The sequence below is a fragment of the Sceloporus undulatus genome, chromosome 3 (genome assembly GCF_019175285.1).
Source record: "Sceloporus undulatus isolate JIND9_A2432 ecotype Alabama chromosome 3, SceUnd_v1.1, whole genome shotgun sequence".
In the NCBI taxonomy this organism is placed as follows: domain Eukaryota; kingdom Metazoa; phylum Chordata; class Lepidosauria; order Squamata; family Phrynosomatidae; genus Sceloporus; species Sceloporus undulatus.
This window is the reverse complement of record NC_056524.1, coordinates 69,662,499-69,686,786: the sequence shown is the minus strand read 5'-3', so window position 1 is coordinate 69,686,786 and position 24,288 is coordinate 69,662,499. Positions and strand designations below refer to the sequence as shown.

Below are 24,288 nucleotides of genomic sequence, written 5' to 3'. Positions count from 1 at the left end.
TGACAACCCGAGGAGAGCCGCCCGGCAGCACAAACAGCTCCTGGCGCGGTTGCATGTTTTAATTAATGTGTTTTAATTCATGTTGTTTATTGTAAATTTGTTGTTGTTCTCCATCTCAATCCATGAGGAGAGGCAGGTAAGAATATTTATTATTATTATTCCCTTTCTCCCTTTCTTCCCTTTCTTTATTATTCCCTACAATGGTAGGTTTTATAAATAAGTATTTATGTATTTTATCCTAAAGTAGCAGCTTTAGAGGTGTGGTAATTCAGCAACTTGTGTACAAGAAAAGGAATGAATCCTTCAGCAGCTATGGTTCCAGTCTATCCTACCTCAGAAGGTGTGTGTGTGTATGTGTGTGTGTGTATATATATATATATATATATATATATATATATGGTAAAATATATTGTTTATAGATCTCCAACATAATTTTTATTTTGACATTCAGTTTTCTCATAGCTGCTACTACCAGCACATTCAAACTACAAAAGGTTCTCTAGGATCAAATCTCAGAAGTGTTTGTTTTTGAAACCATGAGGGGCCATGCTGGGTGCAGGCAGTGGGAAGTGGGAAGATTCAGTGACATCTTTCTATCTCTGGTTCTTAGCACTTGCACATTTGTGATGTACACACACCTAGGTCTGTTACAGACTGCCCAAATAAAGCTACTTCAGGTCTCTTTGGAGGTATGCTATTTAAATGATGCATGGGTCTTAAGAGTCCGGAGGTCGCGCCAAAGCCACATTCCATTCCTAAGCACTGGAGTGCAGCTTTGGTGCAGCTTCCAGACTCTTAAGACCCATGCATCATTTAAATAGCATACCTCCAAAGAGACCCAAAGCAGCTTTATTTTGGCAGTCTGTAACAGGCCCTAGTGTAATAATATGATACACATTTTTGACAGCTCCTTTTATTTCATAAGAGTATGCACAGGTGAATTTTCATCTGGTTTGCAGTTTCCCTACAATCTGCATTCTCTCATAGTCAGAAGAACTAGAAGAGAATAGGAGAAGAGATATTGCCCTCCAGCCATCTGTGAGCAACAACTCTTCTCCAGACATATAATATTGGGGGAGCTGAAAATAACTTTTCAGTGGCAGGAAGAGGAAAACTGATTACTTGACTTGCAACAAGTATCTCAGAGGCTGTAATACCTCTTGAAAACCTCTGCCATCATGAACAATGGAATTTGTGATTAATGTTGTACATTGCTAGCAGAAAAATATAGGACATGGCGGGGGTGTGTGGGGAGCCCCCTCAGAAAACATTTCATAAGGGAAAGTATCATACATAATATTAGTTTTCTCTTTTGATCATTTACTATAGTAAATTAATACCTGGAGGGAACAAGCAGATAGTTGGCATGAAATGTGTTTATTTCAATTATAGCTGTACATTAAAAATAACACCCACTTCAAAGGCTAGTTTAGAGATAAGAAGGCACAAATGTAAGAGGAGTTTCTTTGGAGTTTCCAGTTCTGAATACCATCTCTTCCAAGAATTGCCATTGTGTTCATGGGTGAGACACCAACATGGAGACTGAACTAATCCCTACCCATAGGAATCTACATGCTAAAAATCAGACCCACAATGTCGGTTGGTCATCAGGTTCTGAACATCTGAAGCTCCAAATGACACAACACCAGAGTATCATACACAAAACACACATATATAAAGACTGCACGTGGAGCTGCTTGTTGTCTCAAGTAACATCTATGCCGATATCTTGAGCTGTAGAGAGGAAAGGCAACAATGTTTTTATGGAGGAAAATTGGCTGTTTTTATCTTCACTCTGTGGTGACTGCCATGGGCTTCAGGTTCCTGTCAAGGAAACATTTAATATGTGATGTAAGTATTAGCTTTATGGATAAGATGGCAAACTCAACCATGAATGATTTATAATATAAAAGCTACAAGAAAGGCAAAAAAGGGAAAGACAAAATGGTATATCCTTGGGTTTCTTCACAAACCAGTGCTTAGCAAGAAACACAAGGGTATATCTGCACTGTAGCAATAATGCAGTCTGACACCACTTTAAGTGCTGTATCTCCATCATATGGAATTTGTAGTTTTACAAGTTCTTGAGCTTTTTATGTCAAAGCATGCTGGGTACAACTCCCAGGATTCTATAGGCTAAACCTATAACAGTTAAAGTGGTGTCAAACTGCTTTCTTTCGACAGTGTAGAGCACCCTTAATGCCATGATTTCAGATGGCTTCCGATTTTTAGAATACAGACTGTTAACAAAGACCCTAAACAGCAGGCCTTTTTTTGCCTTATGTTAAATCTGGGAAAGGACCTGGGGAGCTGCATTCAGGCAGTAGATGAAATCATACATATACTTATCCATTTGTACATTTTCATAGAAACCATACAAAGAACAAATAAATTCTATTGTAGGCTAATAGTGCAATAATTCTGGCTGCAAACCAGAGCTGTGCCCTCAGAGCTCCATTCTCAGACTGTAAATAGCCATTCATCACCAATTACAGATCAGAACCAGAACTTATGTCTAGTGATTTTTATTCTAGAGTAAAAACCAGTGCACTCCTTCCCAGACTGCACACCAGAATTCAATTCTGTGCCTCTTTTCTCAGAAATAAACCCTAGTGCAGCATTTTCCTGGGCTGCAAACCAGAGCTGAGCTCCCTCGGACCTCAGTTCCCAGCCTGTAAATAACCCTTTATCACCATTGAAAGTTCAACAATAACAGCAGAAGATGTTTCAAGCCTGATAGGGAGCCTCCAGGCTGAGATTTCCTATCTCTGCTTTAGAGACAATTGAATTCTTCTCCTGTTCCCCTGTTCCTTCATCTTTTTGCATTTACCTCAGGGGTTATTCAGACAGTGAAAATAATCCAGCTAGAATCTGGGTTGAATCTTTGTTGTTCACATGCATTTCAAATGCACTTGATTAAGTTGGGGGGCTATCAAAATCCCACGTAACTCAGGATAATCACTAGTAGTAGACAGCTAGTACTGTCACAGATGTAGCCTTTAATGCCCAAGTTTTCCTTTCAAATGGCTGCTTTGTGGCTAGGAGAAGGGAAGATTGAGCAAAAAAAGCAGGAGAGACAGCAAAGGAAAAGCCCATGATCCCCTGAACTGAATCCCAATGGCCATCTTTGCAAACATACATCTCTTTTCATGTCACACAATTATAGCATTTTGATACTACTTTAACTGCCATGGCTCCATCCTAACAAATTTTGGGATTTGTAGTTTCATGAGGTATTTAAAAATCTCTGCCAGATTTTTGGTTATGGTTTTGTTCCTCCCTCACATCCAAATCCCAGAATACTGTAGGATGCAGCCATGGCAGTTTAAGTGGCATCAAAAGGCTACAAGGTCATGAAAGGTTAAATAAGAGCCTAACAGTACTGTTTGAAATTATTCCTCTGGGAAGGAAGTGTAGTGGGCCATGCTCACTATATTATGTTTCCATTATAGGTAGAGGTCCACTGGAAGTTTCCATTATAGGTAGAGGAGTATTCTTCTGTCAGTGACTAGGTACTCTGAAGAAGGCTGATCAATATTTCTACAAGGCATGAAGTTGTTCCAGACACACAGGAAAAGTGACAAAGAGCTACTTTGTGGCTAGGAGACCACCTGCTGATATTTACCATGGCAGTTTAAAACAGTAGCTGGCATCAGTCTGCCAAATGATCATTCTTAGCTACTGGAAATGCAGTCTGGGAGCCCGCAGTCCCATATGCTGTAAACCTGTGTGGATATTCACTTATTCACACATACTGTTAAAATAGGGAAGGGAACACAGGTACGCATGGAAGCTCTGGTCATATTCCCATGTATCCCACCACCTTTTAGACACACAGAGTAATTTCATATACATCTCACTTCTTTTACTTCTATTTGTGAACAAGTAAATTCCTAGGTAGGTCTTGTATACATGCTTTAATTGTGAAATGTTAAGTGTCAATTAAGTATGTACAAAAATGATTTTTGATGTCTTTTTCCAGGAGTTTCAGACCAGCCCAGTCATGTGACAGATTTGGTGCAACCTAAACGTCCACTTTAATGAATAAAAAAATTGCACAGAACTTCCAGTTGACCTCTACTTTTCTAGATAATGGAAATCACATCTAATCTCCATTGATTTCAATGGGAGAATTCTCCACATGCTTTACTCCTTCCTATGTAAAACAATGAGGCAAAACTGCTTAAAGTGGTTGGCTCATGTTCTAGTTTTCTTCTGCTACAGTGGTATATAATCCCTACTATGGGGGAAAGAAGTGATGAGAGTTATTGAAACGTTTCTACCGTCTGCTTAAAAGAACAGGAAAATTATTCATTTTTAGCTGAGAAAACTGAAGCAATTACAATTTGCAGGCGAAAGCTGAGAACAGAGGACAACCAGCATAATTACCTGAACAATCTTTTTGAAGGAAAAGTCATAAAAATATACTAAGATTCCTCTTCTTCCTCATCCTCTTCCTCTTCTTCCTCATCCTCACCTGCTTCCTCTTCCTCTTCCCCTTCTCCTTCCTCCTCTTCCTCCTGTGCTTCTTCTGCTTCCTTATTTATGGCAGAACAAAAGAATATTGAGACACTGGAACTGAAAGAAAAACTATTGAAACAAAGTATTACTTCTCACATGTGCTTTTTTTTTTCCTCCTGGCTAAAACAAAACCTTGGAAAAAACATTTTTTAAACTTCTGAAAGGTAAAAAGGAAGCAAGGCCCAACCTACACAGTTTATTCTCAGTTCTCATCTTACATACAACTTTTGCTCCCTTCCAGAGCCATGTCAAATCTTTACACTGACTGAGGGTTATAATTCAGGATAGAACCAACACAGTTTTTAATTTTTTAAAACAAATTTTTAAAAATCTTTTTTCACCTTTATCTTTTGTTCTATTCTTCTCAAGTCAGAACTGGAGTTGACTGTTTGGGAGGTGGCAAGGTCAGTGCCATGTTTTCTTTTCTATTCCTTTGCTGGCAAACATTCACATGTTCCCACAGTTCTCTGCCTATTTTCACATATGTAAAGGGCTGTGCATGTATATAGGCAATGGCAAACCTCCTCTGAACAAATCTTGCCAAGAAAACCCCATGATAGGGGCTTTAGGTTTGCCATAAGTTGAAAATGAAGAACAAGGTGCTAATAAATTGATGGGCCAGGTCTGAGAACAGGAAACATCCAATGAGAGGAGAGGCACTATCCCCATAGGCACATTATTATGCAAACACACACATCTGCATCATATGTGCACTCATGTAGCTAACAACAACAAAAAGGAATGAATTTAATGTGACACAGAAGTATGGCTTTCAATATCAGTACTGATACAGGGCAAAACAAGTCCATGTACACAAAAATGCGCAAAAACACCTTTAGAATAACCCAGGATAGTCTCAGGTTGTACATCAGTGCAGACTGGGAAGAAAAATGAACAAAATGTAATTCCCTGCTCACAGATCCTTTTATGCAGAAGAATGTGTTCTGCATTTTCAGATAAAAAAAGTTATGTTTCAAAAGTGTTATTCTCTGAGAATGAACAACTTCTAAAGGTGTAGTGTATTTTATTTCGAATCAAGGCATGTCACCAGAAAATTTCATCTGTCTAAATACAAAATACAAGCTTTTTTAGCCCCCACCCCCCAAAAAAGTTTCATGCAGTTGAATTTTTGTGTTCCGTTATATTAAGAGAGACTGATTATACATTGTAAACATTAAACAAAAATATATAACCCTTTCCTCTTGGCAAAAGTATTTAATAAAGCCAATAAATCAGTTCAAATGTGTTTAATTTTGATCAAATATGTTTATGATTCCATAGTCAATTTGTAAAGTTGAAGTTTGGATAATCAGGTCAGGATGTTATAACTGCACAGGTGGGGCACTATGATTCCACTTTTAACATTTGTGTCTGCATCCTATGGAATTCTGGGATTTGTAGTGAGATGAGGCACTGGAGCTCTTTGGCTGAGAATTCTAAATGTTGCTGTTTAAACTGCAAATTGCAGTGTGGTTGCCATGGCAGTTAAAAGCGCAGCCATAGTGCTGTAATTGTGTAGTGTGAAAGTGCTCCTGCTGTGTGTTGAAGTGCTTTCTACTAAAATATCATGTTAACATGTTAGGCTACAAACAGGAAGTTTCTGTAGGAAGCCACAGACATTAACAGAGGCTGGAATTCTGGGATTTGTAGACAAAAATGTAACTTTTTCAAGGTGTGTTGTCTAAACACAGAGAGACTGAGAGATTAAGAAAGAAGGAAATCAGTAGGCTCATGGCAGGGTAAGTCACTGAATGACTTGATCCAGGATCTGACACCAACTCTGAGCCTGTCAACCAAAGCCTCTTCTGACACAGTCCCCTGAACTAGGATCCCTCCTCTTTACTGGTTCCAGAATCCCCTGATGAATTGGCCCCTTTTCACACTACGAGTCTCATACTTCCCAGGGCATGCTCACTACTGCAGCCTGAATACAAGAACAATCTAAGTGACAGGTGACAAAGTACTAGGCTTCCAGAGTAAAAGGCTTTTTGCTGTTGAGGACAGACTTCAGGTTGGGTCCAAAATTTGCTGGAACATGTTGTATGCATGGCGCTGTCCAAGGTGCTGCACCTTCATTTCCATGCTACCTGCCACTCTGGCTAATTCAACCACCCACAAGTGACTTTTGTATCTGGAGGATTTCTGCTCCCAAGTGCAGGACAGTATTCTTGGACTGACCACCATCTTGAGGGGGAGAGAGGCCTGGCCTGGAAAGACAAAGAGCCCTCCTTCCGACCACCATCTTGAGGGGGAGAGAGGCCTGGCCTGAAAGAAATAGAGCCCGCCTTCTGACCACCATCTTGAGGGGGAGAGAGGCCTGTTATGTTTTATTTTTACTTTGGATATTGTATTGTACTTTCTGTTGTACTTTCTGTCTTTGATCTAATTTGGAAAAACGGTATATAAATAAACATTATTATTATTATTATTATTATTATTATTATATCCATGCAGGTGCGCGCACACACACATTTATACAAGTTACTGTCTGGGGATGTCAGTTGAAGTGCAAACTATTTTGTTAGGACAAAATGAGTAGCAGGATGAATTCCTTGTACTCAAAGAATAAGCGTAAGTATTCTTTGCAAGATTTCAGTGCTAATTAGGTTTCCATATTTAGTTTGGAGAAAGAGAATGGTGAAGAGCATGGTTTGAATTAGTTCACAAACAAGCAGTATAATGGAAAGAAAAGAGCATGCTAAAAGAGCGTTCAAGCATGTTACTATACTTCTGTCACTGGCTGTTCTTCGCTTTCTTCCTGCATAAGAAAAAAAATTAAAATCGTTCTTAAAAAGAGACTAAAAGAAAAAGAAAACTGGATGACAAAGGATGACAAAGGTATTCATGAGATGAGACTAGACACTGTTTAACACAGGAATCTTATTCATTCAAAGTCTTACTGTGTTCATTTCCAGGTAGATCCACATCGGACAGGAGCCACAAGGGAGCTCAAAGAGTTTTCCAGACATTTTCCCACAAGAGATTGTGACTTATACAAAGCACCTACAGCTGTGATGGCAAACCTACAGCATGTGTGCTAGAAATGGCATGCAAAGCCATTTGGCCCAGCACCTGGAGGACAAGAAAGGCATGGGGGGAGAAGTCCCACCCCCAGAGGGTGGAAGTCCCACCCCACCCCCAAGGGAAATCCCGCCCCTGGCACCAGGTAACACCCGGTGCCAGAAAAACTTTTAGTTGGGCACTAGGTCCTGAAAAGATTCACCATCACTGACCTAAAAACACAGTATTGCCTTTCTCTTGACCCAAGATGTTGCTGATGAAGTTGGAATAGAAATATCATGGAAATGGTGACAAAGTAGCTTTTCTCTATGGTCTCTGTAAAACAGTATATTGTCCAAGTTCTTGTAGAAATATTCTGTTCTCCCTGCCCAGGGTTGAAATTTAAGAAATCATAATAGGTAGAGTCATGTCCTCTAAAGAGCATCTATCTTGATTTCTAGGAGTACTAGTTCACATGTGCAAGTCAGTTAAAGATAACTTGTGCGACTGAGCACAATTCATACCCCCAGAAATTTCTTCTGAAAACATGTTCATAATAATCATTCTGGCTCTGCATTCATTCTATGGCCCTGCAGGGTCAAGCCATTAAGAAACGTTCTTAGCACACATCTGTTTATATTACAAACTCATTTTATTCAGCGGTAGCATCTTACAGAAATTACATGTTTGCTGCTTTTCTTTATACAGTGGAATTCAGAGCCACCTCCATGTTGTCCTATTTCTATAATGAAAGAGCAGCTGCAGCTCATAGTTTTCATTTCCTTCTCAGCATGCCAGCAGAAACAGAGATAGCGACTTGTCAGTGTCAGCAGCTGGTACTAGATTATTACATGATATTCTAAGGGAAAACTCTTTGTTTCTCAGCAGAGGAATGGCTACGGGTGGTTAATAAGTAAGATAATGGTCAAATTGCTCACTGGATTCCATCTTTCAGATGAGTTTCAAAAGGTGTTTTTAAAAGCAACTTTGATAGGTTCTAGAAGGTGTTAAGTATGAATGTTGATACAAAATCCAGAGTGGAAGGAGTCATTTATGAAAGCTACATGTACATTCAAACCAAAGTAGTCAGCACATATAAATTCCAACTGGGGTAGGTGGGAAACCTAGTATAAGCATATCTTACATGAACAGCATGATGCTGTCTGCTATAGATTTCTATGATAACTTAGGACAGATCCAAACAGGTGTACACCCCACTCTTCACTCAGTTACTCAAATATTATGATGTACACACGTCTCAAAAGAAGCAGACTCAGCTGCCTCCCCAGACAAATATTAGGCAGGAGATTATAATGGTTTATGCTCTGTCTCTGTGAGATCTGTTTCAGATCTGCTAAGTATCACTTAAGGTTGCTATTATTGAGAAAAGGATGTCTACAGAAAAAATAAATTGGAACAGAGGAAAAAGCAAAAAAATGTTTTGAAGCACTTTGGTAAATGCCTTATAAAAATAATCATGGTATAATTCTTTCTCTCGCATACACACACACAAACATAAAATGAGAGAGAAGCTGACTGGTTAACCATAGGAGCCCATCAAAATGTAATGTTTTTTCCCTCCTTAATTTTTATTCACATATTCAGATTCATACAAATACCCACATATATCCACAATAAATTTCAAAATACATTTTCTAATATTACTAAAACATTTAGTAATAAACATTCATTACCAAAACATGGTTCAGAGGACAAGGTCAGCCTAACTTTTCTTTTCTTTTCTTTTCTTTTTTTTCTGGTGCTCTATCTTTTGTACTAACAAAATGTCTTAGGCCAACCCCATTCTAACCTCAACTGACATATGAACATTTTTAAGCACTTTAATGATGTACATAAGGCAAGAGCAGACCAGTTTAGGGGGTGAAAGACACACTGCCTGGCATCCTGTTAGTGGCATACACAAACCTAAGCCCAACATACCCTCTTCTACATCTTTTTTGGCTCATTGTGGAGGGAAGTATTCTCAACCACAACAAACAAACTCCCCTTCCCTGGACTTTGAGCTGCTACAGCTTCCTCATGGTCATTCTGTGGCTGGTGGAGTGAGGGGGAGACCACAGACACACCTAGCTCCTCACAGCCAGACACAGAATCACCCAAAGGTCTCAGCAGGTGATGTAAATATTAATAATAATAATAAATAAAAATTATTTTTATACCGCCCTTCTATATAATCAGGGCGGTGTACAACATTATAAATTACACAACAAATACAGTTTAAAATTAAAATACAACAATACAAAGCGTTAAAACAATCAAACCAACTTGCCACTGCTGGCATGGGGGGGGGGAAGAACTAATTGGGGCATATGTCTGGGAATGCTAAACTGAATAGAAAAGTTTTAAGCCCCTTTTTAAACTGGGCCAGGGAGGTGGCCAAGCGGAGCTCGTTGGGCAGAGAATTCCAGAGGGTCGGGGCCGAGATGTTGAAAGCTCTCCTAGACGTGGAGGCTAGCCTGGCCCCTGGGACCCTTAATAACTGCTGCCCAGATGTTCTGAGGGAGCGGGGCGAATTGTATGGGGAGAGGCGGTCCTCAAGGTATCCTGGGCCCAAGCCATTTAGGGCTTTATAGGTAATAACCAGCACCTTGTATTGCGCCCAGAAGCAAATAGGCAGCCAGTGCAGGACTTTGAGCACTGGTGTTATATGACTGGCTCTGGGTATGCCAGTAACCAGTCTGGCTGCCATATTTTGCACCAATTGTAGCTTCTGGGTATGGTACAAGGGCTGCCTCATGTAGAGCGCGTTGCAGAAGTCCAAACGAGAGGTTACCAGAGCATGTACTACCGTTTCAAGGTGCCCCCGGCCCAGGAAGGGACGCAGCTGGCGAATCAGCCAAAGCTGATAACAGGTGCTCCTGACCGTCGCGTCCACCTGAGCTGTAAGGTGGAGGGACGAGTCCAGGAGCACCCCCAGGCTGCGTACCGAGTCCTTCACGGGAAGCGTGATCCCGTTCAGAACAGGTGGAACCACCACCTTCCCCGGGCCAGAGGAACCTATCACGAGCACCTCCGTTTTCTCTGGATTCAGACTGACTCGGTTTTCCCTCATATTCTGCATCAGGCTCTTGGGATATAGTCAGAAACTTCTCCTATATTCCCCGCATGCTCTCCAGCAGACACTGAATGGCTGAAGGGGCAGCTGCAAGAGCTCAACAGCAAGTGTGCAGGTACTGAATGTCCTGCTTTAGTGTAGTTTCACATATGGAACTATTGCACCATGTTGTGCTACACCAGATCCCAGCCACTGCATAGCACACACAGCTTTGCCTTCCAAAAAAGCTTCAGACATAGTCCCACTTAGAGGAAACCCATTAAAAGCAACATGGCTAGCATTTCATTGATTTCAGCAAGCTATTCTATGTGTGACTTGGCACCAAACCCGTTTCCAATATTCAGGATGTGGGTGTCATTTTAGTCATATTAAGTGTGAGTGTCCTTTCTCTTGCAGCCAAAATGACACTACCAGTGGTCCAGGAGGAGAAAGAAGGAGGAATTCCCAGGTTTATACAAATATAATATACTTTAAGCAAAAAACAAACAAACAAAAATCCTGAGGGACAGAGGTAAGCTTTTTCCTCAAAAATAGCCCAGTGAGGACTGAGCATCCTTAACAGGCACAGAATGATAGGATGTGGAGGTAAACTGGTGGTACTATAGGCAAGGGGAATGGGATAAGGTGGCTGAAATCCTGACTAGTAGCACTCCACACTGCAACATTAGTTGCAGGTATCACTTGTAAATATCCTGTTCTCTTAGTCACATTCAAATTACTCCAATATGTAAAGTTTAAAAGGACATACATGAACAAGGGAATAACCAAAAAAGGTGAAGGAATAAAGAAAATTACCTGTTCTTCTGTCACCACTTCAGCAGCTTCTGCCTCTTCCTCTGCATTGTCTTCTGTGTGATCTTCATTCTCTTCAGTAACTTCAGACTTTTCAGTTTCCTGGCAACAAAGTAAAGAACTGCATGGGTGACATTTGCCAGAAAAGGGCAGGGGAAAATAGAAATCAGAATCAAAGCAAATACAAATTATTCTTAAAAGCATCTAGCAAATTTTGAGTAATTGCAATCTCTGGATTGACTGTTCAACAGAATACATTAGTCACTTGTATCAGGTATGTTTACAGATAATTTAAAATATTTGGTTCTCTGAAGTCACACTTTTCTCTCTATGACTTGGGCCCTAATGTGGCCTCCGCATTCACTAAGGTCCCCTTTCCTTGTTTGTTTGTTTGTTTGTTTGTTTGTTGATCTGTTTGTTTGGGAAAAAAATTAGACAGCTGTAAAACTAAGTGCCAGGTTTGCAACTGCCCACCATCTTAACTCCTTTCTCCACCAAGCCAGAACATGGCCTCAGAGCGTATCTACAAAACAAAGTTGAAAGGCAGCTGCAGGCTAGGTACTTCACTTCTCTCCCTACAATCACCAACAGCCCCAGCAAAGAGGAAATAGTAAAAGGCGTTCAACTCCTGCCAGTCCCACCCCCACCCCACCCCCCACATTCAGTTTGGGAAGAAACTTCAAAATGACCAGGGAGCTGGCAGAGAAAGCTGTACAGCAACCTAAAGTGGGATGGGGAGGGATGAGAAAGGGTGTGGGTGGGTTGAGAGAGCCTAAGAAGAGGCTGGGAGAGTCTGGGGGAAACAACCTGCTGCACAATCTGGAGTAGAACAGGAAGAGCTATAGGATGGCCGGAATTGCAGGGAAGGGAGGGTAGTGTGTGTGTACTTGTGTGATGGATGAATAGGATGCATTGTTCTATGTCTCGGAACAATGTAAAGTCAAAGGCTTTCATGGCCAGCATCCATAGCTTTTTTGTGGGTTTTTCGGACTTTGTAGCCATGTTCTAGAAGAGTTCATTCCTGATGTGGAAGAGAAGAGAACAATGTTTGCAAAAGAGAAAGAGCTTAGAGGTAACTCTCTTGAAAGAGAATGTGTGGGAATCTTGTGTGTTTACATTGCAAAGTGAGCTGGTCTTGTGTGTTTGTAGTGTGGGGTGTGAGGAACAAAGTTTTCTAAGTAGCTGGCAGGGAGAGAGGACTGTGCATAGAAAGGAGCGTGTATGGGTTTGGGGAATGAATCCCCACTGATGCCTTGTTCTGGCATTCTTGGGGAGGTTTGTTGCCTTCCAAGAACAGCAGTTTCTCTTCTGAGAAATAGTTGTTTTGTGGCTAACCATGCTCACCATGGCAACCATTTTTATGAATGAGCACATCTCAGGGCACCCATTTTGTGATCCTATGGATGGCATTCTACATCAAATGGGTCCAACAACCCCCAAAACATGCATGGAGGAATGCTGCTGTACAGGATGGAAGGACATTAAACCCCAAATATGTAACCTGAAAAGGGCTGGGGAGCTGTGCATAGTAATACACAGTTTTTGTGGGATCCATATGGTTTTTCATACCCATACATCAATGGCTAACCACAGCCTATTACGAATTTTCTCAAACACATTGTGTTTTATTCATTGAAGAACAGAGATGTCTGTCAGTGGGTACAGCTTCCCCCTTGCATTTTCATTGCAAGCAGAATAGCGTATACACACAAGACAGAAGCAACTTCCCTGTGTTTAAGAAAGCCCTATGAAAGCTGTTATTTCTCATTTTATTAGGCAAAGAAATGCATACAAAAAGAGAGATTTTTTAAAAAGCACAAAAAATGAGTATCATTACACAGAATGATAAGATATGGATATTACTTCTGCAGTTTTGTTATCTTCTGAAACGTCACCATTTGGCACACTTGGTACCTCCTCTATAATCCTCCCCTCCTGTGTATAGGAAGACAAAAACAGTATTGTAAAAACTCAACAGAACTCTATTAAAAGCAATGGGTCCAGACAGTTTAAGTATATCCATACCATCCCCAAATTCTACAATGAGACCTAGAGAATGTTCATATATTTTCAATTCCCATATGCAGCAGGAGCAAGGATATGGCTGTTTCTCCCACAGGGTTTCCCCAAGGCATTTTGCTGGTTGAGGCAAAATGCTCCTCCCTTTCATTGCATGTACAGATGCTGTTACTTACATAGCTTCTGACTTTTATATTCTTTCCCAACTTATTTTTTTCCCTTAATCAGATAACTTTATTATTTAATCCTTATATCCAGAGTCTGGAAAAACATATCTCCCTATGTGACTTTCCTGTCAATCCTGCCATCATCACAGGCATGCTTGGTGAAGACTAGTGAGAGGGCCTTCTCTGTGGCTGGCTGCTCCTGACCTCCCTACCACAAGCAGGTAAACTTGCACCCTCTCTGCTCTCCTGCCAGCAAGCAAAGACCTCTCTATTTAGATAGGCATATGATATTAACTGGTTGCTGCCAAACGGTGTAATGGAGGAGGGAGGTGCAGTACTTTTGTTCTCCTGTTTACATTTTAAATCATAGAATCACAGAATAATAAAGTTGGCCTCAAGGGCCATCCAGTCCAACTCCCTGCCATGCAGGAAATCCAAATCAAAGCATCCCCAATAGATGACCTCTGTTTATAGACCTCCAAGGAGGGAGACGAGTGTGATAAGAAACGATGCCAGCTGGTATGCTTCCATTCTTAACAGAAATGTTTCTAAACAATTCAATTTAGTATTTTTAAATAGGACAACCTGTTTTTAATTTATTATTATTATTATTATAATGATAGTTTTACCTGTATTTTGTTTTAATCTACATTGCAAGCTGGTGTGGGTCCCACTTTGAGGAAAAGGCAGAATAGAAATAAAATAAGTAAATAAATAAAATGTGGCCAAGAAGTGCAAACTGCCACACACTAATGCATGGCAATAAAGAATCTTGACAACAGAGATGTCACTCTATCCTTTCAGCACATTCAGCTGTCCCGCATAACAACTGGGTTTCAAATTACAAATTTTCATTAAGAGGATGGTGGTGGAATTCTCAGGAAGAATTCTTCCTTTAACTTAGCACAGCAGCTTGGAGTTAGATTTCTTCTCAGGCAGCTACTGAAAGATATTCCATATGCTAACCTGCATTTCTTTCTTCTTTTTTCTAATCTTCATTTTCTCAGTACATGCTCCAATATGTGCCACCATAATTATTCTCCTATTGTACACACTTTTTAAGGAGCCTACAGGTTCATAGCTTACTTTTTAAAATCTTATTTATATAGAATGTATAACATACAGTCAGACCTTAGTATTCATGGGGGATCCGTACTGGACACATACACTCTCCAAATACCAAAAATTGTGGAGCCTGAAGTCCTGTTTTCCTTAATGGTGGCACAACGTGCACACCCACTAGCATGGCCACATGAACATGCCGCCATTAGGGACAACATGGGTGTGCGATATGCAGATACTGAAATCCACAGATGGCCAGTCTGTGGATATGAATACTTCACTGTATTGAAATTAGGCTCCTGGACATAATTCAGCCCCCACCATAAAGATGGCTTACATGCAGGTTCATTTTGAAACATGAGTTTAAACATATGCATAAATTTAAGCATTAGCATAAGGAACAGTGACTACTAGGGGAAAGTTTCAGTAAAGGGGAAGTTAAGTAGGGTCAGAGTTGGTCATAACCCAAGATACACCATCAACATATACTTTGTAAGGCAGAACTAATTAGTATTAAGTTTAGCTTTATCATAATCTCTGAACAAGTGGGTCCTTTTCTTTGAGAGATCTGTAGATCGCACTGAAGCTTTACTCCATGCTAAACTGAAGAAACAACATGCAGTTGATCTTTTCCATTTACAAACAAACATATGCCCCCCCAATCCCCCACTATGTATAGTGGGACCACTATACATAGGTAAAGGAGGTGTAGTCATTTCTTAAATAGCCTTTTCCCTCCCTTTATTTCCCCCCTGGTACCCAGAGACTGAAAAAGTAAAAAATAAGGGTGACATTTGTTTAGCACTTTTTATAGGGGATAAATTTAGTGGGAAAACAGCTTTAAGGGTTTAGGCCTCCATTATATGCATACAGTGAGCCCATGCTATACATGGGCTCATTATAGGCAGCTTCCAGTTTACGTGGAAGCCACCGGAGGATTGGGAGAATGGTGCGCGTGCCCGTATCGCACATGGACAACCTCACAGCATGCATGAGCCCCATTATATCTAATGGGGCTTGAGCATATGCACTTTTTGCTTTATGCTGAGGGATCCGGAATGGATCCACCTTGTAAGGCAAGGGCGAACTGTATAGTGGTCATAATCTGGATTCTGGTACTACACATTTACTTCTAAGCAGAAAGGAAAGGAAGTCTCAGCATACGGTGAAACCACATCCAAAAACTCCTGATGATCCCTCCCAGCATTTGTAGATGTTAAACAGCATAGGGATAAAAACAGAAGCCTGTGGAACCCCACATGCCAACAACCAGGGAGTCAAACAGTAATCCCCCAACACCACCTTCTGTGCTTGCCTCTCCAAGAAAGACCAGCACCACTGAATGAACACCATCTCAGAGAGGCGGCCCAGAAGGCTGATGGTATCAAAAGTTGCTGAGAAGTCCAGCAGAACCAACAAAGACATACTCTTTTAGTCCAGTTCCCTGTGTAGGCAATCAAAGTTGCCTCCGTTTCATAACCAGGCCTGAAGCCAGATTGAAATGGATCTAGATAACCCATCTGATCCAGAAATAATCCATCTCATCCAGATTTAGTAAATATAGAGCAGTTTATGATGATCCGTAATTTATTATTATGAATCCATAAATGCAATATTGAATACCAGCCATTATGTCTTGCTGTTATATACAGTAATTCAGCATATAATTGATCATGACAGGTCCCAAAGGGCAAAAATTCATACCGTTGAACCTAGTGGAGGAGCAAGGCCTAGGAATGAATAAATAATATTTTCTTCTTTTGCAGAGAAAAAGGAGTCAAAGTCCTAAAAAGGAATAAAAATACAAACAACATATCAGTAGGTAGCATGTTCAGAAGGAACTTGATTCTTTAACTCCTCAAACCTTTCTACATACCTAAGGCTCTAACCCTATGATTTTCTTCTTAACTGTGAACAGGATTCCAGGCTGCCACACTGTTAGCAGCCCTACCAATGCCATATTGCATTTCCTCATATCTGGGCATCTAATTTTCAAGTTTGCACTATATTTCAGCTTTGCTACCAATTTCTGCTTCTTTTTTTCTCATTATTTTCATTAAATCACTTGTTAAAATATAAACTATACTAAGATAAACCAGATATACAGTGGACCCTTGTTATACGCTTGTTATACGCTTGGTTCCAAGATCCCCCGTGGATAACAAAATCCGTGTATGCTCAAGTCCCATTAAATATAATGACATAGCAAAATGGTGTCCCTTATAAAAAATGGAAAATCAAGGTAAATTTATACTTTTTTGGAATATTTTCAAACCGTGTATGCTTGAATCCGTGTATAAAAAATCCGTGTATAAGAAGGACCGACTGTACATTAAAATAATATAATTTATATAACATATATACAAAACACAAACAGAAATGCTACCATTTTAAAGAAATGATAACAACTAATCTGAGTAACCAGATGAATGGTTCAGGTGCTGGGCTTGGAACAGAGACTCACATTCAAATCTCATCTTGGTCATGGAACTTAACATGGTGATACAGGCCACCATTTTATCTCAGCAAATCTACCTTACATGGTTGTTGTAAAGATCAACAGGGAGAGAAAACCCATATAAAGTAGAAGTGTGCATTTCTGATATGGTAAAAATAACATAACAACAATAATTATGGCAACACCATTTTGTCACTTACAAGAACTTTCAGGTACATTCTTCTTAGACCACGGTAGGGTTTTTCTTTTTACTTTTTTTTACCTTTTTGCAATCAGTTTGTTTTCTTTTTTCTTTTTACTGAGAGTAACCTTTCCATCTGATTCACAAGTGAAAATGTAGTGGAAAGTATAGGGAACAGTAATGACTACAGGGAGAAGGCAAGGTATAATTTCCTTCTGAAATATAGATTACACTTTGGTTCTAACTAGAAAATAATCTATGGGGCAAAAAAGACCTGCATGAAAAGACAGCTTCTAGCTCGCTTGAGGGCATGGCGTACAGATGCTACATGCCCCCAAGACACCTGAAAGTTGTGCCAGTGCTCGGAAGTGAGCCAGCTTCCAGGCGCTCTGGTAGTGCGGCATTTACACACTACATGCCACTGGAGCAGTTTGAAGCTGCCCATGGGCTGTGGTGAGTTGGAAAAGCTGCCTTTTTGCTGGCTTTTTACCACTCCTTTTTCAGCTGGCTGTGGCATGAGTTCGCTGCAGCCCCAATCCATTTTCGGAACACTTTTATTCTAACTAGAAAATAATCTATGGGGCAAAACAGACCAGCATGAAAAGCCAGCTTCTAGCCATCTCAGATGCAGGTCTGTTTCAGCACTATCTTAATCTTTTTTGCCCAGCTCAAATTTTCATCAGAATACACATGCTAATCAGCTCACATATATTAGGATGTCTGTGCTGCTTACTTAACTACTGTTTCTTAAACTGCTGTAAAAAAATTGTATGGTCTTTACACTTTCTTTCCTTCTCACCTCATTACACCCTCCCATCCAACCATATGTATAAAATATGAGACAACACTCTAGCCATCAGATGAAGTGTGGTTCAGTCCATGAAAGATTATGTCATATAAAATTTGTTAGTCTTTAAATTAGACTTTGTTGTTTTGGCTGCAAGAGACTAACATGGCTGCCTCAGAAATGACATTCCTTTGTGGAAAGAAAAAGCATGTATTTGCACGTGCAAGCAAGTGCCAGTCCAGTATTTCTGACCTGTCCCCCCCCCCACATAAACCAATCCCAATTTTATTTCCACTTTTCCTCAACAGAAATTATTTCTACATGTCTCATCTTTGTTGCTGCTGTTTTGTTGTCCTGCTATATTTTAAGCTGCAGAAGGAAAAGGTATTCCTAATAAATATATACATTTTCTAAGCATGTTTATTTAGAAGTATGACCCATTTAACTTGGTAGGCCATATGTGCGAGTAAATAGCTCATATACCCATAGTATACTCCCAAACAAACAAACAAACAAAAAAGTGAGTTAGTTCTTCAAAAACTGGTTGGCCTTTTCCTTGTGTGCATGTGCATGTGCATATGTGCCTTCAATTTGCCTGTCAACCTATGGCAATCCCATTAATTTCATAGGGTTTTCTTAGGCAAGGAATACTAGGAAGTGGTTTTGCCAGTTCCTCTCTCTGAAATATAGCCTACAGTATTCATCGGCAATCTCCCACCCAAGTACTAATGAGAGCTGACCCTGCTTAGCTTCCAAGATCAGACAGGATTTGGTGCCTTTACTTACCACTGCTTTAAAATCTAAGCATATCCCTCAAGCATATGCCTCAATAACCTTTTATCTGTCTTTTGCTTTTGCCATTTCTCAAGATAGCAAGCAAGCAGCCCTACAGGCACCGGTGGTACTGCTGTCACTGCTGCAAGACAAGAAGAAGAAAGAGGGAAGGTGACATGAGGAGTTGGTCACAGAGAAAACAGTGTGGGAGAAGAAGAATAAAGGTGATGAGAAAGCACCAGTAATAACAGATGCTCTTTTCCTAACCCCATCAGGCATGACAAAAGGCTTATCTGTTCCTAACAAGCATAGAATTTGATATCTATTTTTATGGAAGTTCATTAAAATGCATAATGCCATGACAAGTCATCAAGTAACAACAGACTCCCTATCAATGTAAATATGAATAAATGTATTGTGGTTTGCTACCCTTATTAACTGCCTTTGAGGCAATCCCGAATCATGGCGACCTTGTGGATGAAACATCGCCAAGATTCCATATCCTCCATTGCTCTGCTTAGGTGTGGTACCAGTAGTTTTTACACAGCTTTCTCCTCACCTATTAATTCCTATTACTCTAATGTCTTCTCTGCAGTCTTTGCAGTGAATTCTGCAAAGCAGACTTCAGTTAAGCACCCCCCCAAAAAAAAAAAACCTAGACTTTTTACCATAATTGTAATATTTAAAGAAATTATTATATGGGGAAAGATGGGTCAACTGTACAATTATAAATCTATAAATTTTCACCATAGTTGTGAGACTTGACTCATTCATCAAACAAACTGAAAGGCAGTGACTGGCCGGCACTGTAAAACAACTGACAAACTAGTAACGGCACATTTTGTTCCATATCTCAGCTCCTATAAAGACAAGTGTTCAACTGAACATTAAGGGGGGGGGGATGATCACAAATGATTTAGAAAACTTAAAAATACACAACAAAGATATAGAGATAGTCAAAGGTTTCCTGTACCTTGGCTATGTCATCAGTCAAAATGGAGAGTGCAGTCAAAAAATTAGAAGACTGGAACTTGGAAGGGCAGCTGTGAAGGAACTAGACAAGATCCTAAAGATTCTGAAGTGTAATTATATGTCCATGTCATTGTATTTCTGATTTCTATGTGTGGTTGTGAAAGCTGGACAATAAAATAACCTGATAAGGTAAGAATAATCTCCTTTGAAATGTAGCGCCGGAGAAGAATTCTGAGGGTAAGTTGACCTGCCAAAAACACAAATAATTGTGCTCTAGAGAAAATCAAGCCTGAACTCCCCCTGGATACCAAATTGACTAAGAAGCTTAACCCATTAACAAATAAGCCATCTTACTTTTCTGGTTTGAATCCAGGATCCAGGATGCCCCCTAGATGTTATCATACCTATATTGCCACCTATGTAGCTGGGATGCCACTGCCCAGATGCATCCCAGGCTGAAGCCTCACTCAGCCAGCACTTTTTTGAAGTTGGGAAGCTTCTGACTTCAAAAACTGACCAGCTGAGTGACGCTTCGACCCAGGATGCATCCAGGAAGTGGCATCCCAGCTAGATAGGTGGTGATTTAGGTATGATAACATCCGGGGTCATCATGGATCTTGAATTCAAACCGGAAGAGGTAAGACGGTTTATTTGTTAATGGGATAAGCTCCTATGCTGATACTGTCATACTTTGGACATATGAGAAAACATGACTCACTGGAAAAGACAATAATGCTTGGCAAGGCAGAAGGAAACAGGAAAAGGGGGAGATCATACTACAGGATAGACTCAATCAATGAAGCCATGGCCCTGAGTTTGCAATATCTGAGCTGTTGATGAAAGGGTGACTTGGCGGTCTCTCATTCATAGAGTAAGCCATGAGTCAAAGTCAACTAGATGACAGTTAATAACAAATAATGGCTAGAGACTTTCTTTTTTTAAAAAAAGAAAGATAAAAAGGGAGAGAAGCAGAAAAGAAAAAAGGAAAGGCCAGTTGATGATGCCAATTAACAGTAAGTGGCACACCCTATGTTTCTGGTAAAACTGGGTATGAAGGCAACCTTTATCTGAATACCAACAAAACTCTCCCAGTCCAGGAGAACAATCCCTAGCATGAGGTCAAGTGAGAGAGCAACTTCAGGAAATAGATCATGGACTTATTGAAAAGACAGGAAAAGATTAATTCATGTATTATTACTATATTTTACGGTTAAAGAGGAAGAGAGATTTCTGTGGGAGTTTCTGTCTCAGATGCCAAAATCACTTGATCGATTTTAGATACTGACATAAATTTGGCTAGTGAGGGTGAAAACCATTTGTTGCACTGCTTCAGGCAGCCAGATGAAGACCACAGCCCTACGATGTACATATGTTTGTTTCAATGGAAGCAGGAGAATCATACACCAATCATATATCCCACAAAGAACACACATAAACCCACACAACAGCTCTAAAATTCACCACTGCCTAAATATTTCCAGCTTCACTCTCCCCCGAAAGAGGTATCTGAAATTGCACCTTCTTCAAGCAAAAACAGTTTATTGATTTACTTCATAGCCCATCTTTCTCTCTGCACATGATCAAAAGAGAGTCCCACCCCTCCCTCAAAACCCTAACCAAAGAATTAGATTTTCTAGTTTCTATGCCAGCAAAAAACGAACTATCAAGAAAGCATTACAGAGACCTAACAAGGCACAACATGCCACTTGTCTGTGTTTCTTTAGAAGCCAGCAGCTTCAATGTGGGAACTGGACTGAGAATGTAGATTTCCTGAGGGAGGTTTTCATAATTTATCTCTACTGGATAACCACAGCACCAACTCAAATCGGGGCTCTGTGTCTGTTATTTATCCAGGATACAAAATCCAAGATGTTTTGTTGCATGAGGGAAAGGATGAAATGGCTGTTGTAAAATGCTGACTATTCAAAACTCCCTTCTTCTGAGATTTACAGGTTTCTGTTCACTGCCTGGTGCTTCAGAAGAATGAATCATAGAGTTGGAAGAGACCACAAGGGCCATCTTGTCCAACCCCCCGCCATGCAGGAACTTTTAATTAAAGCATCCCAACACATGGCCATCCAGCTTCTGTTGAAAGACCTCTGAGGAAGGAGACTCCACTACACTCCGAGGAAGTGTGTTCAGATGTTGAACAGCCCTTACTGTCAGGAAGTTCCTCCTAATGTTGAGGTAGAATCTCTTTTGACTCATGTTCAACTTGTGGTCTACTTGGAGTTGTTTGTTCTGTGGCCCTTTGTTTTATCAACTAATGACCCTCTGAAACCAAGGACTCCCCAGGGATTTCAATTAAAATATCCATCAAAAACTATAAACACCATGGGATATATAGACACATGTTTCAGCTTCATCTTCTTGGTTGGATCAAGAACATGTTTACCAGCATTTTAAAAAAAAGAAATCTAATCTGGATTTTAATTTTTCTGTTACTTTGAGATGATGGCATTCTGTAATTCCTAATCAATGCAGTGCAGTGGCTGTGCTTTTCCACTTTTTCTGGAAATGTTTGGTACACTATTGCACAGCTGTAAGTAACTGAGTTGATACACAGAATAAAGGCAGCTGTCTTCAGGCTAGCATTTCAGTTAAAGGAGAAACATCCATGGCTGAGAGTCGGGACCTTAATATTTTCTATTTGTACATACTACTGTCTGTGTGTAGAGCAGAACAGCAAAACCTAGTGAATTCAGTGGATAATCTAGTGGATAATCACAAGTAGAATAGATCTCTTGACTCAACTGTTGAATGATATGTTAATGTGCAGGTAAATTCTATTGATTCAATGGGTTTATTTTAGTTTGTACCAACAACAGGATTCAGCTTGTAATATTTAGGATCAGACCAAGATATTTGTCTGTGTAGAGCAGAACAGCAAATAGCATCCCACACAAAAGCAAAGACTCATCCAAATTAATGTTTCATAGTACCAAAATCAGACAAGTTGTTCTGGCATCTCAGAAAATCCCAACACTTATTCTCAACCCTGACAGTAAAATATAATAATCACAATTTAAATAAATAACAACTGCTGTTGCATAGTGCCCCATATTTGCTTCCTGGGATGGTTGCCCCACTAATGGTGGGAATTATATTGTTCCGTTATTCATGCCACCATGTTTAAAACCTGGGAAATGGCTCTGTAAGAGACCAGTTTGCAATGTTATTTTTTAAGCAGAAAGAATATAATGGCATGCTGAAGACCATCCATAACTGAGCAATAGAATAATAGTCTGAGTCTGAGAGCACTACCCTATCACTGCTAAATTATGGATAATTTCAACATGTTATTAAATCCATTCCTCCTCAAAGCAACTTTCTAAACTCTGCAAGATACATGTCATCCCAATGCCTTTCTTTCTTTCTTTCTTTCTTTCTTTCTTTCCTGTTTGCTTATTTGCTGACTTAGCACTCACTGCACCCTTCAAGTAATGAGACTTGCATGCAGCCCTTTAAGTCAAAAGGAGAGCAGCTTAAATTACAGACATCAGGAAAGCTAGTCTGTTTTATCTTCAGTCTCATTGGCTTCTTCAGCAGAAATCTCTACCATATATTTTTAAAAGAATATACAGACAAAACTATTATCCACACTGAGATGTTCCCCCTCTTTTGACTGTCCTCTATTAATTACATGGTGATAGGATGTCTTGCCATGCCATTTGGGCTGGATTGAAGGTAGTTATATCAGACTAGGAATATAAAGCTGTCTTTTTAAATCAGTTGGAAAGGTCCTTAGACATGTAACTTTGGTATGTCAATTGCCTGGTGCCCAAAATAGCATGCAGAGTCAGAGATACTGTATAGTTCTAATTTGGAGTGGATGCAGATATTCTATAGCAGGTGCTATTTGACAATATACCTTCTACTACTTCATTCTCTCTGTTATTTTGTTTGTTGTACCCACACAGCATACTTAAAGCAGTTTGATGCCTCTTTAACTGCACTGATCCATCCTTGAGAATTCTGGGATTTGTAGTTTGGGGAGGTACTACAAAATATCAAGTCTACTATGACTAATGAACTACATATCTCTGGCAAAGAATTCTAAATACCTTACATAACTACACATCCCAAGGCTATATAAGGTGGAGCCATGGTAGTTAAAAGAGTATCAAATTGCTATAACTGTGTGGTGTGAATATACCCACTAAGTATAAAAAATATTAATTTTGTAGAAAGTGGGAGCATTTCAAAGGATTTGGCAACATTTTTAACTTTAGAAATTAAAATATGTGGATTTCTTAATTTGCTACACATATTTATAATAATAGCCTGAAAAAGCTATTCAGGTGGCTCAATCAAATGTTTTCTTGATTAAACGGTGATCGCAAACAGCTAGCCTTAATAGTGCAGTCCTATGCATGGCTTCTCAAATACTATGTACTGAATAAAAAGGTAAAGGTAGTCCCTTGGCATGAATGTAACTGACTGTAGGGGTGGTGTTCTAAGTTACTAAGCCAAAGGGTC

General features: G+C 39.9%; 2 protein-coding genes across 3 annotated transcripts in view; one reads left to right on the top strand and one right to left on the bottom strand.

Annotated features, from left to right (window-relative positions):
• Positions 1-24,288, top strand: part of HMGN1 (high mobility group nucleosome binding domain 1) — a 1,114,480-nt gene that overhangs the window by 1,013,318 nt on the left and 76,874 nt on the right. The gene's annotated exons all lie outside the window — the stretch shown is intronic.
• Positions 1,359-24,288, bottom strand: part of LOC121925557 (SH3 domain-binding glutamic acid-rich-like protein) — a 52,312-nt gene continuing 29,382 nt past the window's right edge. Inside the window, exons 3-8 of one of the 2 annotated variants that reach the window (XM_042457835.1) lie at positions 16,342-16,422; positions 13,253-13,324; positions 11,393-11,491; positions 7,250-7,279; positions 4,390-4,538; positions 1,359-1,824 (exon numbers count right to left, since the gene is read on the bottom strand). In XM_042457835.1, the coding sequence (XP_042313769.1) occupies positions 4,428-4,538; positions 7,250-7,279; positions 11,393-11,491; positions 13,253-13,324; positions 16,342-16,422 (393 nt within the window). In that variant the 3' untranslated portion in view covers positions 1,359-1,824; positions 4,390-4,427. The remainder of the gene's footprint in view (positions 1,825-4,389; positions 4,539-7,249; positions 7,280-11,392; positions 11,492-13,252; positions 13,325-16,341; positions 16,423-24,288) is intronic. The other variant, XM_042457836.1, reaches the window with a different exon arrangement.